The sequence below is a fragment of the Embiotoca jacksoni genome, unplaced genomic scaffold (genome assembly GCF_022577435.1).
Source record: "Embiotoca jacksoni isolate LCO1_2020_lvr unplaced genomic scaffold, fEmbJac1.0.p SCAF_48, whole genome shotgun sequence".
NCBI classification, from domain to species: Eukaryota; Metazoa; Chordata; class Actinopteri; family Embiotocidae; genus Embiotoca; species Embiotoca jacksoni.
Genome location: NW_027185401.1, coordinates 1230198 through 1249599, shown reverse-complemented (window position 1 = coordinate 1249599; position 19402 = coordinate 1230198). Strand labels below are relative to the sequence as shown.

The window sequence follows — 19402 nt, the reverse complement described above, 5'->3', positions numbered from 1 at the left end:
CTCATTTGTTGTCATTTTGTGTGTCCTTTGTGGTCATGTTATCTCTTTGTGGTTTGTTTCGTATCTCTTTGTCGTCATGGGCATTTCTTTCAAAGGTGAACTTCATTATTTCGTTCACATCGGAGACTCCAACAGTAATTGCCGGGCTCCATCAAAAACGTATTAAATGTTTTCCATGGAGGTAGTCTTTTTTTTCTATGAGTTGCTCACTTTGATGGGTCTTATTTTTCTGAACTTTTGCACCACGCCGCAGAGATCCTGTTTTTTTTTTTTTTTCATGTCCAACTTAATGAGCATGTTAATGAAGGCTCAAAGTGGGAACACAGCCCCAATGTATATTAGTGCCACTTTAATTTTTCCTCATCAAGTTCATGTAATTTCTTTCTTGTTGTAATTATTTGTTAAAAGTCTGTGTATCTTTTCCCCGAGGGCACCTGTTCCCAGGCCCTCAGCAGCCCCGTTTCCTCCTCTGCCAATTACTGCTGTGTGCCTGAATGTGTCTGAATGTGAATGCCAAGGCGACCAAAGTGCCCACCAATCCCCAGTCATTAAGGAGCCGCATTCACTCCTCTTATTCACTGATCTTCCCCACGGCTCGGATGTCACTCCAGCAGCTTATTACAGCCATTTACCTACACTGTAAAAAATCTCTCTCTCTCTCTCTCTCTCTCTCTCTCTCTCTCTCTCTCTCTCTCTCTCTCTCTCTCTCTCTCGTCAAATCGTTTCAGGTTAAATTAATTTGAAACTATTATAATATTACTTCTTTGTTTTATTAAATGATGTCATTTTAAAATTAAAAAAATAAATAAAAAGTGAACACATCCTGAAAGCAGCTTTTGAAGTGTGTGGCACTTCTTTCACCCTCTAATTATCAATAATATGTATTTCAAAACTTTCAATAAGTCGTCGATACAGTGCGTTAATACGGTGCCTTCTTCCATTGCATTTAGGAGAATATAGACATTTGTCCTTTGAAAGGAAGTGCTGAATATTTTGGCTGCAGTCATCATGGTTGCGATGCCTTCGAGCCCGTGGTTAAAAATGTTTGGATTTAATGGACTCGTAATGGCAGAGAATAAAATGATGACTTCCAGGCTTTTGCTGGAACAGCACACCGTTGCAGCATGTACATTTTTCTTATTCAGCCAGTCCCTCAAATTGAAAATATCAATTCTATTATTTATATTTTCCAGTGATTGAAATATGAGATTGTTTTGGTACAAACAGCACCAGCTAGGTGAGGTCTACTGTAAATCTGTGTAATGTTAGGTTGTTGTGAGATTTATTTTTTGTGTTGGGTGTAGTTGAAAAAAACTGAATCATGATACACTGTAGGGGTGATACTATGACATTTTTGAACATGTAAAATACTGACAATAATCCCATTTATTATTAAAAAAAATAATTTTAAATATAAAGTTACAAAGTGCCTAATAGAGGTATATTAATATTTTTTTTTTATTAACAATAAAATAAAATAAATTCAGAGAAAACCTTCTGAGAAGAGCAGACAACCTGAAGTCCAGACTGTGGACATGAAGCCAAAGTCCTATTGCAGGTAAAAGTTGAGTTAAAAAGTTAAAGTTCAAAACTTTCAGACAGTCCAGTATTATTTCTACCACATGAAAAGCTCACCAGTTCACCTCTGAAGGCGGTAAACATGCTCTTCTTTCCCCACAGGTGATCTCCGATAAGTTCAGTGTAAAAACAAAACTTTTTGTTTGCACCTTTAGTGTCGTATTTAAAAAACTTTGCAGGTTTTCTGCAAGGTCATTGACAATAATTGATTTTCAATATTTAAAAACAAAAAGTAAAGGGTTTTATGATATAAATATCTGTTAACACCAGCTTCAAATCCTTTTTCTTGATGTGACAGTTGTTGTAGTTACAGCTCTCTGCCTTTGCAGGGCAGCATAGAGCAGTTCAGCAAACTGAAGTGCATTCTTTGACCCTAAACCTTGCTATTTTTTGCAGTGGAGTTGATGGAGCGGGTTAGGGATCAGCGCCCAGCCTACTCTGATTTGTGTTTTTTTTTTTATATATTTATTTTATTTCACTGAGCTGCCAGCCTGCTGCCAACCGCTGCTGTTCAGAGGAGGGAAAACAGGCATCGTTTAATCCTTATCTGACCGTGACACACTGGGCGAGGTTCGATGCTGCCGGGGGGTTCAACAGAGCTGCACAATTTACAGGAGAATTCAAGCTGCAGGTAAACTGTGCTCACTGGTTTTCATACGGTGGATTAGTGGGCGTAGGAATGTTATAATAATATCACAGGCGCTAAAACTTCAGTGAGTCATTTACAAAAGATGAGGTGAAAACAAATGATTTTATAGACTGCTAGACGTCAGAAAGTATTTTTAATTGTGTTTCAATAATGTTGTTTTTTAATCAGAAACAATGCTTCACTTTAGATAGTTAGCTAAAAAAAAAAAAAAAAAAAAAAAAGCATATGCCATTGACTTGCAGTTTTTCCATTTTGCATGAAATTTCAACAAGTAGAATTTTTTTTTTTTTTTTTTTAAAGAAAAATATATCCGGAGCATAAATTAGTAGTTAATGAGTGTACATTGTTAATTTGAGGGATGCATTTTAAGTATTAGGGCTGCAATCACTAAATTGAAGAAAGCATTACATTAAGCATGCTAAAAATCTGCAACAACGAGAATTTAAGAAAAAAAAGAGAATTGATATATCAAAACTTCATCCAAACCAGTCACTACCTTAGTGTGAAGTAGTGTAATATATAAAAGCCTTTTTCAGAATATTTTTGCACATCTGAGTGAAAAGTCTGACTTAAAATAGAAGGAACTACGTTTTGTTTTTTTAAAAAGGTGTTTTTTTTTTTTAAAAGACAGCGGTGTCTCTGTTTCCAGCCCTGAAGTGAATGTGAAGTTTTATACTCTGCAGACCTCAGGGGAGCTCAGGCTCCGCTGGGTTCACAGATGGGGATGCCGCCTCATGACATCGTTGTGTGTGTTGGGACCAAAAGAATCTTTTTTTTTTTTACACAAAACTCGACACCCTTTTAAAAGCCATCCGATGGAGGCACAAAAGTTTACCTGAAACATCAGAATCCAGAGTTTTCGTGTCGTGAAAAAAAGTCAATTCAATCTGAGGTTTTGTGTGTTCATGCAAAAGTACAGATTGGACATAAAATATCAGTCAATTATTCCTAAAAAAACGTAAGAAATAATAACAGAATTAGCCATCTTTAAGTCTTTAAGCCTTCATATCCTGTTAACTTTCGTACCCTGCACCCTCTGTGACATGTGAGCTGTTTTTCTTGGACGTTATTTGCTCTGGCAGTCATATTTTCAAAGGCAGCAGTCGTAGTTTAAGTCCCTCCATGCACATGTGTGGGTCTTGTTATGTAGAGTAAACCTGGCGTAAGCTCAGCCACTACAAAAACAAAACAAAACAAAAAAAGCACAGGTTCTTTAAGCTACCCTTGAAGATTTATTTTTTTTACCACCAAGTAATGAGTCCCACAGAGGATGAAAAACTTCTGGTTTACATTTATCGCCTTCAATTAAGCCAAAATTAAACAAATTTAGAGGGTGTGGAATAACATATCCCGACAACGACATCCCTTTGTAGCTCAGTGTATTCTGCCACAAGTCGTCACTTTCAACATCTTTATTTCTGACATATTCTAGTTTGAGTACTTGACATGTTTCCATAAAGCACTGATGCAGAGTGTGATATATGAGAAGAATTCAGTGTTTGAATTGTCCTCTTCTTCCAGAAATCCGCTTTATCGGATTAAACTGTTCTTTTAGATCCTAAAATCACATAAATAAATAACATGTATCGCTTTTTTCCCCCAATCATGTAATCCCATAAGGTTAACTTAGTTTATTTTTTGGTTTATTTTGTGACACAGTTTGTGTGTTTCTGTGGTTTCAGCAGGACCATGGCGGGTTTGTGGAGGTTCACACAACGTCCACGCTTCTGTTTTATAATCTGCGTTTCTGCGGTTTTACTTCTTCTGCTCTTCAGTCAAGGTGGGTCGACTTCACCAAACTGCTCCTTGTTTTATTAAATGAGTTTTCTAAAGTCATGACAGGATGATTTTTTTTTTTGGCCATCTGTGATGTATAAATATTTGCTTTTAAAATGTGATTTCCCTCATTTCTTTGCAGCATTTAGACCCAGACAGCAGAAAGAGAGGCACAAAAGAGACTTCATCGAGTCCACAGGTATTTTTTATTTTGTTTACAGTTTATCCTTCATTCCACTTGTTGGTGCATTATTTCTGATTTCAGATTTTATTTATTAACCGCTCAATCCATCACAATGTGAATTAATCCTTTTTTACGTTCCAAAAACAGAATGAAATGTCAGAAAATGTTATCATGAACAAGCAAACATGACTAAAACATTAAAAAAAAATTCATAATAAGAAAAAAAAATCAATCATCAAATCAAACATGTAAGATTTTATGTAAGTATTTTCAGGCAAAGAGCTTCAGCATTTCAAAGGGGAACAATATTTAAAATATATTTAATAAAATGCTGATATCAGCTGAACATATGAGGCTGACTGTTCCCTTGACCTCGTGTTATTTAAATAACTTCCACCCCGGGGGCTCATTCGTCCGGCTAATTGTTGCTTCTCCTTTTTTTCTCATTTCAGTCCATCCAGCATTTGTACAGCTTCGTTCCTGCTGACGGTGCTAATTCCATAATAGAGATTAAAAACCAGATCGAGCTCCCATTGACGTCCCTCTCTGCTTTTATTTCCCAGAAATCCCAGCGGACCACTTCGATCCCGCTGCCATTGATCTCACCCCCCTTGTCAATACTTTAATAAATTCAAGCCAATCAGGTACGTTGTCACAATGTAATTCGCTTGCAGATCAATTCTCTCCAATAAATCTTTCATGTGTGTCGTGATTAAACCACAGCTTCAACCCGTCCGGGTTTTTTGTTTTTTCCCTGTAGAGGTCAAACTGCAAGCAGGAAAGCTGAAAGTGTCAGCTTTAAAGGAGCAGTGCACTCAAATCACACAAACAGGCATATTTTCTAACTTAATTTGTCCATGTGTTTGCAGATAGTTTTGGTTTTCAGATATCTGTTTAACTTTTCCGAGTCCTCAAGAGTCTCAGATCACAAAAACCAGATCTATCTGTAAGTGCTTGATGCCGTTAAAGTTGAGGGTTAAAAATGTGTTTGTGGAGATTTGAGTGGACTGACCTTTAAAAACAGCTGTGAATGTTTCGATACCTGTGAAGTATATCGAATACAGGTTTAATCAGATTAAAACGGAGACTTGAAAGGTTGAAGATGAGTTTTTTAAATTTGGTTTGTTCAGTAGTTTTTAAAGGTAAAATGTCGAGTTTATTCTAACCCGGCGTATTTCCTATCAGTTTGTGTCTTCAGGTCGATCGTCAGGGTTTTTTTTGTATTTTCTTCAGTGTTAAAGTAATTCAGTGGTAGCTGTCAGAAAATTAAACTGTTAAGAGTTAATTCACTTACATTTTTCGAAATGTAAACTTATATAAAACAGGGTTCATTTCACGTTGTCTCGTGTCCACGGCACTTTTAACGCGACCTCTTCCTCCATCTAAATTAGTCTCCTATAGCGACACAGTAAATCACGACTGCGAGATGAGTTGAGGTTCAGATTTCTGAACTCCTGTTTTTTTTTTTTTGGTGTCCTGTCCTCGCAGGCTCTCGGCAGCTCTTCTCTCTGCTCAGCGTGACGTCCTACAGCTCGCTGGCTCTCCACAAACTCACCCTGCTGGTCTACAACAGTAAATATTCTCCTCCTCACTTTTGCTTTCATCCTTCCTTCCAGCTTAGAAGTGTGAAGCGCACTTTCAGGGTCGGCTGCCGTTCACGGTTGTCGCGTGGGTTCACGTCTATAAAACCAAGTCAGCAGTGCCATCTGGTGGTTTGGAAGTGTAGTGAAGAATAGTTTTCAGTACAGTCTTGTGGGACGGTATTTAGGGACTACACGTTTAGATTTATTAAAAAAAAAAAAAAAAAAGGTCTAAATAATAATTTAACAATAAACTTTATTTTTATCGCACCTTTCATACAAGAAATGCAGCTCAAAGTGTTTCACGTAAAAACAAATGTAAAGGAACGTCTAAAAATATTGAAAAGAAATGAGATACATGAGAAACGGATCAAATGCATGAAATTAAAACGCAAATAGAGTTAAGATATAAAATAAGAAATATGCATTTTAAAGGCGCGGTAGTTCAAAGTGCAATAGAGCTTCGAGAGTAAAGGCTAAAGTGAGCAGATATGTTTGGAGCTTTCTTTTTAAAGTATTAACTGAGCTGATATCTAACAGGTAGTTTGTTCCACATCTTTGGAGCGTCGCTAACAAAAGCTGAATCCTCAATTTTCTTTCTTTTTATTTAAATTTTGAATCAACCAAAGCACATGATGTCAAAAAACACGCTACTCTATAATATCTTAACTTTTCAATCCCAGAAATATTTCAAACTCTCCGAACTGATTTTTTTTTTTTTTTTCCTGTAACGTGTGTCTTTTTTTTTTTTTTTTTGCAGTTTCCAGCATCAGAAGTTTAGAAAGCAACATGTTCAGGAGGAGATTCTGCTACTGTGTCACAAACGAGACCAACGACTTAACAGGCAGGACACATTTCATCTCACTGATCTCATTCAAAGAAGTAGTTTCCTTTTTATTTTGAAATGTTGTAACTTGATTTTCTTTTTCTTTCTTTTTTTTTTAGACTTCACGGCCATCCTGTTGGACGTGATGGGAAACTCCACGAGTTACCTGCATGAGCTCTTCAAGTCTTCCTCCATATTATCAGGTGCGTGGATTTAACAGAATATAATCAACCACTGTATGATGCACTACATTTTGTGTCTTACAGTTATGTTTTCTGCTCTTGCGCCTCAGTAAGCCAGAGGAATAACTCCGACTGTATTTACATCTGTGTGATGGCGGGTAAGATGGGTAAGCAGAGCTCTCCTCCAACTCCTCTACTCAGTTCGATTCTGTCCGGATCTACTGTGTGATGTCGTGACTTTGTTCACATTTTGATATTTGCAAGTTCATATCTACGTAAATGTGTCCGATTCCCTGAGAAATGACTGATTTTGGTGATGTTTTGGTGATTTTGGCATTTTTGCACAGGAAGGCCAGAGAAGAGGCCGAATTTGTTTTTTAGTTACCATTTTATGATTTTGAATTACTGCTAACACTGCAGTAAAAAGCTGATTTTGAGAGGAGACTACAGATTGAGTGTCTGCTCGGTCCTGACTATCTCAACTTGCGATTCATTTCCTTACATTTAAGTAACCAGGATAATTATGTTCCATGCAAACTTTACAATATAACCCACAGAAGCATACAGATAATACAAAATAATCAACTCTTAAGTATGTAATCAGAGAGTTGGTATGTGTGTCAAAAGCATTTTGTTAATGAGTGTCTAAAACAAACTCTCTCTCTTAGGCCTTAATGGGAAAGTTGTATAATTAAAATAGAATTAAAATAGATCTTCAGTCATAAAACGTGTACAGCCAAACTTTCAAACACCGCTAAGTGCTGCAGCTTCATTTTATTCAGTATTACCACACAGTTTTGAGGCTTCAGAGAATTTATCAAACACTGCCATTTTTATTTTTTTTTTTCATATCTTTTAATACGTTTTTTCGAGCAGCAAAGTTCAAGGAACATTTTAAAGACAGATTGATTATATTTGCTAATTGGCTGAATTACTACATGATTTTTTTTTTAATGTTGTTCTTTAATCAAAGGCTCTTGAAATGAAAGATTTGATGCACTTAAAGCTTAATCACTCTATTTGGATTCCGCCAGAAATGGAGCCCAACTTTAATGAAGGTTTGGCTCTATAAAGTTGCTGCATCTTTTATATCTTTGTTGTTGTTGTTTATAAAAGATTAGAAAAAAAACGTTTCTGATATCATTTTTGGTGCAAGAAGGAGCTTTTTTCTTTCTTTCCTCACTGTACATCAAAGATTAATGATGATGAGGATGATGAAGGTGTCTGTCTGAATAATGGTGTCTGTGATTGTCCAGGCAGAGAGGTGCCTGATTTGTGGGAGGTCGACTCCATCACTCCGCTCTTCAACCAGACCATCGTCGAAGGGCCGCACCAAGGTTCCTTTATACTCTTTTTTTTTACTGATAACAAACAACACAACCACCAGGGGGCAGCATTACCTCAGGACAGACCCAAAGAGGCTCCAGTGTGGCAGTGAAGAGAATATATAGGATTATTCGTGTTCAAAAACATATGACACAATCTGTAATTGTGCTGCACAGAAGCACGGAAGTCATTTTATTCTAATTACGGAGAGCACAGCCAGGCCGACTGAAACTGAAAATGCCAGAATATGTCAAACATTTTTTTTAAATAAAAAAAAAACTAAGTCTACACAGAAAAGAAAAAAACACAGCTGTGTAATGACATGGTTTTTGCATACTGATGTGGAGAAATAATCAGGAGTGAATAACAATTGAATATAGTATAAGCTTGAGTCATGTAGGAAAAAAAAAGACAGGATCCCCTTGATTAGTCACGTCGTGCCGAATCACAGCGTGAGACATCGCAAGGCCTTTAACTCAACTTTAACAATTAAACAATTTCTGTGTGATGGTGGGAAGGAAAAACTCCATTTTTAGTGTGTCAGGAGGTCTGAAAGGCAGAATGGCAGACTTACATTGATATTTAAAGAACGGGGAGGTGAAACTGATTGGCGCAAAAAAATCACAGAAGAACACAGAAAGCAAAATATAGTGACTGCGAGATGAGCGATTTGACAGCGTGGGAAAGCGGAGGGGAAGAAGAAAAATAGAGCAATGTCATTTTGGCCTGGTTTGGGGCCCACAATGATTATTGGGGTTTAAAACAGTAATTTTGCTATAACTGGTGATGTTTACTGATAATCCTGACTGGCTATCTATGAGATTTCTAACCATAAGTATGAGATGAAAAATCGGTCCCCTGGGTACTAGCCTGTATTTAAGTCGAGATTTATTTATCACTTCTAAAATCGTTGCGCCACACAAACTAGTTCCCGTGTAGAAATGATTGATAAATATGTTGTGATTTCTAACCAACCGACAAAGCCAGTGTTAAAATGCTAATATAGAGTTGGAGTTGACAAATCTGACCTATTTTCCTTAATGTGGATTTCAAATGTCAAGTTTTTTTAAATTACATTTCACAAAACCACCAAAAATATTTTTTTTTTAAATGTATTTCCATGACCAAACAATGTTTGTTAGGTTAGCTAGCTGGCACAACTCATTATTTTATGAGAACACAACTAAAACACAGTTATTTCTCAGATGAAAAGAAAATACACTTGTGTCTACATTTACAAAGGTTTGGCGGTTCAGGGTGCAACACAATCTTATTTTTTGGAGTATTTAAAGTAAACATGTAAACTGTCCTTTCTGTTTGAATTTCTTTCACATGAACTTTTCTTTTTCCCTTTTCAAGTAGCCAACATCTCCTCCTTCAGACTCCCCTTCGGTAAGTACAAATTGAAAAAGCTCATTCAAGCATGCGCTGTCATCAACAAGACACTAAAGAGACATTTAATAATTTCTTATTTCTATTTTTAAACTTCAGAATGGCACCAACTGCCCACGAACCTGAGTCACATCACTCCATCTGGGATGAGCTCCGCGTTAACCAGCCGAGTCCAGTCTACTGCACACGGTGAGTCTCTGCAGGAGGCCGACGCTCACCGTGTTTAGGTTTATTTGATTTAACTCCTTCTGTCAAATCTGATGACTGCAGTATATTTACCCAGAATAACTTTCATAAGTTGTTAGCAGGAAAAAGCTCCTCGTTTTATCAACGTCACGCACTATTAAATGTCAAATTATTTTTTTTAAAGATCAATATCATACAAAGATGAAATGTGGTAATAATCTGTAGTCAATCCAAAGTGGTGGTCCAATTTCAAGCTGTCACAATCACCCAGTTTTACTACACCTATGCTCTGAAAAGAGCAATTTTCTGGCATATTTGAAAAAAAGAAAGAAATGAAAACGGCAAATAAAAGACAGCGAAGAATAAATTATGAAAAATTCAAACCCATATTATATAGACCCATATAGACAAAATTGACTCATGCACAACTGAGAAAATGTCAGTGATGTTTATCTTACTTAATGAAGTTTGTTACTAATTAAACAGGGGGGGGGGGGGATAATCTAATTTCTTCAGAACTGATCCAGTTAAACCCATGTCAATATTCATTCATTATAATTTATAATAGCTCATTATTTTAATATAACATCATTCTTTTCTGAATTGTTCTCTCTGACAGAGAAATTTCCCATTTTTGCTCGAACTAAAAGAGTCTTGTGATTGCATCAGTTTGTCTCCATTTTCCTCATAATTAGAATATAATCACATCATTTCCAGGAGAAATTATGCAAAACTATTTTGAAGTTATTATAAGATTATGTACCTTTTAAATATAGCATTTAAGATATAGTTCTTATAAAAATGATTCCATTAAGATGCAGAAATAAAAGACTAAGGTCATCTCCTAAGAAGCATTTTCTTTTCACTTCATGAAAGATTTGTGGGGGAAAAAAACTAAATCTGAATGTTGGGCTGATCGACTGTTCACAGACTCCAAAGGTCATTCTAGATTAGCATTTTATCAAATTTGGTTAATTGGAAGTGTACCATCTGAACATTGACTTCATTACAGCTCTATTCATAAAATTCTTGGGACTTTATTAGGATTTTTTTTTTTTTTTAAGAAAATGGTTCTACTCAGTTAAGAGCTTCCATGAGAGCCAATTTAATATATTTGAATTTCATGTTCCCTGTTCATAAACGTACTTTTTCCAGTTTTTCAAGGTGCAAGATATTTCCATCACATTTTTCACCAGTATTCTGCTTGCATTTCAGTCCAAAAATGTTACAAAAATAGTTAAAAACATTCACCATTTCCAATGATGTTTTGTTAGTTTGTTTGGTTTTGTCCGAAAAGTTTGACTAATGGAAAAAAAAACGTCACTTTATCGGACACGGAAAAGTGAACTTTTCTACAGTTTTTTTCTTCTTGTCTGTGTTTGGTTGATCAGCTTCGCCACCAACTCTGGATGAAACTGCCGCGACAAAAGAAAAGGTCACCGCCGCTCGAGAACCTACGACCGTCGCGCCGCAAAGTCAAACTACAGCCGCAAGACCGGAGTCGACGGGAGCCGGGACGACCCAAAGAGTGACGACACGAACGCTGACGGCGCAAAGAGCGACGACGCCGACTGCTGCCACAACCCGGACTCAAACTGCAGAGAAAACGACACTTTTACCACAGATTACCACCTCGAAACAACCGACCACCGCCGCGCCAGCGGTGACTGCCGCGGCTCCGACCACGGTGAAGGCTTGGTCGACGGCGGTGCCGCCTCACTTCACCGCGGCGACGATGCCCGAGGCCGCAACCTCCTCACCGGCGATTAGTCTGACCCGGCTGACCGCCGCTACAAGCGCGGCAACCCAGCGCACAACTTCTACGGTTCCTCCGGCCCGACTTTCGCCCGCCCGACTCACGGTCGCACCGACAGTGGCCAGGAGGACCACGGGGCCTCTCGGCAGGAGAACTACAACTCCCAGCAAGCCTGTGGAAACAGAAAAACCAGGTAAAGATTTCTTGGCAAAGATGTTTTTAATATGAAAGCGATCGATATTATTTCAGTGAGGTGAAATGCACAAATTGAATTGTTCATTTATCACTGTGGTACAGCCGAAGCATGTAATACACCCGACAGTCCACTAGAGGGGAGCATGTCAGCGTGGCGGTCGGCCTCGCACAAACAGCAGATGTATATTACGTTGGTCATGTGACCCGACTTTTGACCTATGAGGACAGGGTTCAAGCTCGAGACAAAGCAACAGGTATTTCTTTTAAAGAAATCTTTTTCCCAACTTAAACCAAGTAGATTTCTTTTATTAAACCTGATCCTGTTATTTTCACGCCGAGCTGAGGCAGTCCAGACGAGAGGGTGCACTACACACTTTTGGTTTGATACTGGGATGAGTGGCATAAATCGATGAGGATGGTTTTCCCCTTTCAGTTGGCTGCATCGATTTTAAACCAGACAGCTTGTGAGTCGAAAAAAATTGAATTCCCTTGTGAATATTTATAAACAAATAATTGTTACTGACTTCCACGTTTAAAAAAAACAACAACCAAAACACTAGTTAGTGTTGAATACTATAATTAAAAGTTTAATTTTCAATTTTAATTCTTAGTTACAAAGATCTCAAAATGACGGAGCCCTCCAGGGGTCAGAAATAATGTGTTTGGGAAAACCTGTAACCGTGCAAGCAGTGATCATGTTGATGATTTATTATTTAATGTTTTACCCTCATCATTTGACATTTTAAGAAACATTTTAAACAGTGTAAAATCATCGAAGGGTCGAAAATTTCGACTTTTCTTTGATGGGAAAATCGCAGGTGTGGTCACGATGGTGTCCCAGGAAGCCGCGACGGTGAACCGACGTGTACAAAAGCCAGGACGCTTTGTACGCCCGTCATCCAACCCCAACCACCTCCCGCCCACGCAGTTTACAAATACGTCACTTCAATCTTTCAAAACCAAAATGTTGCCTGTGACGATAATTCAAAAAGATATATTTCCGTTTTGTGACGCCATGATGTCACGCTGCGTCCTCCATTTTTGACGTCGAGATCTTCCGCAAGAGGGGCGCCAGTCACGAAAATATAAACCCGGGTCAAATGTGGAGCACAATATTGACAAATAACCCTGAGCCTGCTGCTACAAAAACACATTTACCACGAAGAGACACCCAACGCAGGGCATTCATGACAAATCAGCGGAGCCGCAAAGCTGCTGCGCCGCGGAGGAAACCGGTTGACTGCTGACCGCTGACCTGCTCTCAGAGAGCAACTGGAATCGCATCACATCCATTCACTGTCATTTCTGGACACACCAACAGCTGCTGGTTCAATTTTAGCCCGGGGAAAGGTGTGTGTGTGTGTGTGTGTGTGTGTGTGTGTGTGTGTGTGTGCGTGTGTGCGTGTGTGTGTGTGTGTGTGTTCAAGCATGGACAAGAGAGGGAGGAAGCCATGCAGGAGATAGTAACCATGGTGACACGGGTGCAGCCTTCGTTGCGTACAAGCTTTCATCTTATTTTTTTTATTTTTTTTTGTCTTAAGCTGCGAAGTTAAATATTTAGCGTTCGTCTGTCTGGTTACACGATCGGTGATCATGTCAGGAGGGTTATTGAAAATATTTATCTATTCTCACGGACAGAAACGACGAGCTGTGTAGTTCAAGATGTTAAAATAAATTGTATAAAAAAAACTTAGAAGATATTCTAAACTAATAAGTTATTAAGTATTTCTTAGATGGAGAAAAACATTTTTTTTAAATCCTCATAACCAGCAAATTTAAACCCGTTATAACTACTTAAAGACAGAATGCTCAATTTCACATTTCCTGAAAAGGGCAAATATATACATATATGTGATGAAGGACAACGTGACAAAAAAAAAAAATCTATTTGCAGGCAGTTAAAGGTGTGGTTAGTTATGAAATGTTTTATTTTTTTTTTTGAAGTATCAGCCTCTTTCTATTAAAGTCTTTTTATTTGTAAGCATCCATTTAAAGGCTTTTTAATACCTCAGCCTGTCCATGAATTTGGTCTCTTTAGGAATATGAATATGGTGATTGAATGATTGATTCGATTTACACAAGTGTAACTGTATGTAATGCCCCCCCCTCCTCCCCCTTCCCCCTTCTGTCTGATATCCGAGTTCTTAATTAATTGATTCACACACTAAATGTATCAATGAGAAGAAAAAAAACAAAAAAAAAACACCATTTACTTGAATCCCTTCAGAAGAAGTCCGTCTTTAAAACTTTCCCAGCAGCGCCACTAGATGGCAGAAACATCACGCCGTAGGAACAGCGGCTGGAACAGCAGCTGCCTCCCCCCCCCCCCCCGCCCCCCCCTCCTCCATCTCCATCTCCATCATCTCCATCATCTCCCCCTCCCTCCGACTTCTGCCTAGCAACAAACAGAAGGCCGGAGCATCCTGTGCAATTTCTCACTGATTCGTTAGTGTGCGGCGAAATGAGCGTTTGTCTCCCAGCTGCACGTGTCTGCACTCTGTGGCGGCCTGCGGACCGGGATGTTTGTCTCACACACACACACACACACACACACACACACACACACACACACACACACACAGAGCGACGAGAGGCTGCAGCTCATTGTGCCATGAGGGGCTGATCTGTTTCAGCTCCGTGAACACGGCGCAGCGTTTAATGCCGAGGTGTTGCTGCTTTGTGTTAACCTCAGTTAAACAAAATGGAGGGGGGGCGGGGGGGGGGGGGGGGATTTATCTGCAGGTTTTTGTCCGAAACCAAAAGTTTCCATAAAAGGTTCCTGCTCCTGATACCATCACGATAACGATTGCAAAACGAGCAAAATACGTGCCGAATGTGGGAAAGTAGTCGAATTAAAATTCACTTGAATCTGCAGTTGTATGCTAATTGAGCGCCGGTGTTCCAACAATACTGTCGCTCTGATTAAAATGCATCATCACCGGTGATTCCTGTGATGGGAATTTAAGCACTGAAATGAAAGGACAATTGTGCAAAATGAATGCGACAGTATTTAAAGGGTGGCTGTGCGGATGATTTATTCTCTACGCAACATCTCCGAATCACCTCCGCGAGCTTCCGAAAGGTTAATTCCAAAGGGTTTGATTTACTACTTTCAACGCGATCGCCTTTTCCCTCTTTTTCCCGTTCTTTCGGCGGAACGCGCAGACTGGACTCGGCGGCGAAGGGTTGTGAGGTTTGAACGGAAGCCGTCCGGCGACTTAACGTGACCTCTCGCTCTGTGTGTTGAGAGGTTGTCCTTGGAGACGGTCGGAGGTGACCGGCGAGGCGGCGTCCGGCGGCGGCGGCGGCAGCTCGACGACCGTCGGCGCTCACAAGCTGCAGCCCTGCGTCCTCGAGCTCTGCAAGTTCTTCTCGCAGTGCCTCTGCAGACCCTTCGGCCACAAGACGCGCATGAAAAGGTTCCCACACCTGCAAATGACACGTTCTGCTTTTGAGATGACACCGCGTCAGACCGGAGGTTTAATTATACCATGTAGAGAAAGGAGGAAGGAGGAAGTAGAAAAGAACGAGAATTGAAGTGGTGATTAAAAGTTTGTGAATTTTCCATAGAACTACGTCCGATTTTGACATAAAAGTCATCAAAGTAAAACCAATTCAAACAAGTGAGATGTACTGTAAGTGTTGTGTATTATACTTGGTCTTTGGTATATTGAGGAAAATTTCAAAATATTACAAGTTGGTTAGTGGAAAAAGTAAAAAATTTTAAATGAAAAATATGGTAAAATTACAAAACTTTTGCCTCCTTAAATGTGAAAATTTTCTGTTTCCTTTTGATCCCAATGAGAACAAACTGAATATCTTTTAGCTGTGGATTGTTGTTTGGAAAAAAGGAGACATTTCAGGCTGCAGCTACAGCTTTAGGAAACACTCGTTGACATTTGACAAAAACAATTCTGACATTTTAAAGATCGAATCAGGAAAAAAAAAATACAAATACAAATACCCACAAATGAGTCGATAATGACGATCCTTTCGAAGCCCTAATTCACACACGGTCATGGTGATCTTCTTTTTTTTTTTTTGTAGCTTAAAACGTACCTGTATGAGCGATGCTTTCTGAACGTTGTACTCTGCTCATGCCGAGCCGTTGAGGTTTTTTCTGTTGAGTTGAAGGCCAGCTGTTTACGGCCTCTTCCTTGTCTTCTACAGATACTGTGACGACAGCCACCTCTGGTACGAAAAACACACGTCGGAGGTGTGCCGGCGGGTCAGGAGAGTCTCCTTCTCCAGAAGTAAGTGGACTGTAGAGGAAGGCGCGATCGATCGATCGCAGCCGAGGTGACGAACTTAGTGACTCTTGAAAGCGCCGTCAGTCCTGATCCGCATCACCTGCATTCACCGGAGTCTCTGAGGTTGTTTTTTTTGTTGTTGTTGTTGTTTTTTTTTATTGAAGAGAGGCTTTTATTGAGACGAAGCTTCCTCTGAGCTTTTAAAGCACAGGGCTCCGACATGATACAGCTGATTGAAAAAGTTTGCTCACCCCCGGGGCGAATTGAGTTTTTTTTTTTGTGTGAAAAAAGTGAAAGTGAAGTAAAAACAACCTCGGCAGCAGCTTTTACAAATCAGCAACACGTGTGGTTTACCGAAACTATCTTTTTCTGAAAAAAAAAAAGAAAAAGAATGCCAAAACATTGCATCACTGCTGCCTTGACCTCAAGTCGAATGTTGTTTTCTATTCACCGCACGGTTTGTTAGATACACCTACAGGTTTTACGTGAGTCTTCAGTTTGGACGAGTAACTTTTATCGGTAGTGATCAACAGAACAATAATGATACGACTCCGCGATCAACACACCTTATATGTGCAGCAGATACGGTTTGCTTAAAACTCGGGGTCGGTTCTGAACATGTGCTGCGTTCAAATGCCGTCGTATATACCGTGTACATGAGAAGACTCCATATGAACCGGCGCCCTCTTGTGGTATTCACAACGTCGTAACTCAATATTTTTCTATACAGCTCGAGTTTATGTGAGGCGGCGCGGCGCGTTCACTAACATTTACGGAAATTGCATGGTTGATCTTCCCAACGGCCTCATCTTTTCCCTCCTGCGTTACGTTTTTCCCTCTTGCTAGCTTGCTAAATTGTTAGCGCTTGTGGCTTCTAGACGCCATCCACGTTGCCGTTACCTAAAAACAATGTTCTCACGGTTTAACCACTTGAACGCTGAGAATACGGGGGCACGTGACTTTCCATCTACGAGCTCACGAGTTTTATTTGCACATCAGGATGGTAAAGTCTACCGTTTGTTGTTTTATGGGTTGTCGTCCTGGCGTGTTTCTTGGCCCGAAGCAAAAAACCTCCCGAGGTCGTCACCGGTTGTCGGGCTACGGCATCGTAACGACGAGACAAAACTATTTTCGGACTGCCAGCCCGAATCAGATTTTTTTTTTGTCATATCCAGATTGTATCTGATTTTTTAAAAGTCTGAATGGCAAAAAAAACCACGTGAAATGCAATTTTCACAATCCAGTAGCTCCCGTGTCGGAAAGACGCGTAACCGGTGTAGCGGCGCGTACGCCGTTACCACAGCAACCCGTGCAGATAGGATGGTGATGTCCGGACACATCGAAATCTGATTTGTTCACTTGCGAAATAACAGTGCGGACAGTCTCGTCCTAAAGATCTGCTTTAAGAAACAAATCCAATTTGTCTGCAGTGTGAACAAAAACCTGCAACACACCGTTTTCTAAAACTTCATTTATCCCTTTTAATGGGAGGGGCTAGAAAAGCAAAGAAAAAAGGTGCCAAACTTTGCCGCCGTTGCCCCTCAGATCAGGTAAACATTGCAGCAGGGTGATACCTGAACTCTCCAAACACTTAACATGGAGGCTAATGTGTGTTTAAAAACAAAACAAAAAAAAAAGGGACTCTGACCGTTTTTAAGTGAAAGTCACGTCGGTGCTTCCGAAACACTTACAGAGCAGTGAGTGTTTGAATCCGAAAATAATTGGGGGAGCACACTTCATCCTCCACCTGCGCTGACGAGGATGAGGACGTGTCAGCCGTGTTGCCGGGACTCGGCATCGGAGCTCATTAGAGCAGCAGCTCTGCGGCAGCACTAATGGACCCGAGAGGTCGCCGAGAAAAAGCAGCGTCTGACACGCCGATCATCCGGCGCTGATCCCACCGGCAGGCCGGAGAGAGAGGACTCAACGCGCTGTCATATCACTTCGTCCTCCGGCTCTAATTAGAACCTCCGTGTGCGTATTTTTAGACTCGGCGGGAGGAGGGTTTGATGGGAAATTGTCAAAAAATATATATCTTTTTTTTTTTTTTTTTTTTTTTTAAAGCAGCGAGCGAAAGAGAGATCATGATCTGTGAGAGATCGCGGACCTACAGTAAGCGTGTCTCAATCCATTGACAATGAGTGGAGGGGGGGTGGAGGGGGTGGAGGGGGTGGAGGGGGTTCCTGCAGTAGAAACCGCTGCGAGAGGACGAGAACTTCTTCAGGAATTACTCATTAATGTTGTTGACATAGCAACACGAAATTGGACAATGCGACGACGTAACGACGGGTGGCGCTCCCCCTCCTCAAAGCTTTAAAAACACCAAACAAGGGCCTCGTTCTGAAGCGTACCGCCGCTGGTTCGGTGCTTCGTCTGTTCAGTGCTTTTCTTAAGTGTTAAGATTCCAGAGTGTCACCGTGGTTACCTGCAATTTTAAAGCTGGAGCACCTTGAGCGTTCAAGTGACTCTCGCAGGCTTATATTTGTGGAAACACTCGGATTGAGCCAACAGCCGGCGAGCTGCTCGACTTACGTCTCCTTAATATATTTAAGTGCTTGCAGCTCAGTTTAACAGCTTCAAGGTTGTGGAGTCAAAAGAAAGGAACGTTTACTGCAGCAGTTGGTTCGAAATACTTTTATCAAAGTAGCAAACTGTGCATGAAAAAAAACGTGAAAGCTCACTTTAGCTTTTTGGTTATTTATTTTTTTTACTTTTCTTTATCTGGAGCGCTTTTTATAGTTGGTTTTTTTTTTATCGTGTTTTTTTTAATTTTTTTTTAATTATTTCTCACTATCACGTTAAACCACACAGCACGCAGCTCCAGTTGTCAGCTACCTTGCTTTGTGACTCTCCCTTCGTGCTCCTCCCTCCACAGATCTCAAACAGAGGTGCCTGACAAAGATGTGCAATAAACTGTGACCAGCGTGGAAGCGGAGAGAGAACAAAAAGAGCCGTTCATCGTTCATCAATCGCAGGAAGTGACTGAAACTACAAGACGACAGCTGGGTGCCCTTCTGGGAAACATCTGGAGAGAGGTGGTGGGGCGGGGGGAGGGAGGGAGGGAGGGAGGGAGGGGGGAGGTCCAAATCTGCATGGGTTTGGGAATTGTTTACAAAAGTGCAACTTTTAAGAAGTTTCTGAGTATGACTGGTCATTAAAAAAATTTAAAAAATGGAATCCTGAAACTAAACCTGGACTATTTAAAAACACCAAAAAAGAAAAGATGACTGAGGTTTGGAAAACTGGAATAAAACAAAAATTTTAAAAAGTAGAAATTGTGTCAAAAAGAACTGGTTCATGTTTTTCGTGTCAGTCTTAATAAACATCTGTCTAATTTTTCTCTCGCTGAGTCTCCTTTTGAGTCGGATTGACACGTGATCGCACTTTTTTAAATCCGTCTGCGTCCGCCCTTTTTTTTTCCCCTCAGAAAGCTGCTTTGACAAAATGAAAGTGTTCGAGAGTTACTCGTGTTCAGTAACATTTATCCACATGACTGAGCTCCACCCAAACCGGCGCCAAACG

At 40.1% G+C, this 19402-nt stretch overlaps 1 protein-coding gene across 3 annotated transcripts; it reads left to right on the top strand.

Moving 5' to 3' along the window:
* The first annotated feature begins 2064 nt into the window (after window positions 1-2064).
* Window positions 2065-18910, top strand: LOC138210804 (HERV-H LTR-associating protein 1). 3 transcript variants are annotated; one of them, XM_069170127.1, is made up of 15 exons: window positions 2066-2209; window positions 3910-4007; window positions 4146-4202; window positions 4751-4831; window positions 5676-5759; window positions 6528-6611; window positions 6713-6796; window positions 6886-6942; window positions 8032-8112; window positions 9464-9493; window positions 9593-9682; window positions 11071-11628; window positions 14881-15049; window positions 15801-15883; window positions 18756-18910. In XM_069170127.1, exons 1-15 carry the CDS (start codon window positions 2154-2156, stop codon window positions 18797-18799), a joined length of 1656 nt encoding a protein of 551 aa, XP_069026228.1. In that variant the 5' UTR covers window positions 2066-2153; the 3' UTR covers window positions 18800-18910. The 3 variants fall into 3 exon arrangements, with proteins under 3 accessions (XP_069026229.1, XP_069026228.1, XP_069026227.1); XM_069170126.1 differs by having other exon boundaries at window positions 2067-2209; window positions 9461-9493; XM_069170128.1 differs by lacking the exons at window positions 15801-15883; window positions 18756-18910 and having other exon boundaries at window positions 2065-2209; window positions 9461-9493; window positions 14879-15006.
* Window positions 18911-19402: the final 492 nt, after the last annotated feature.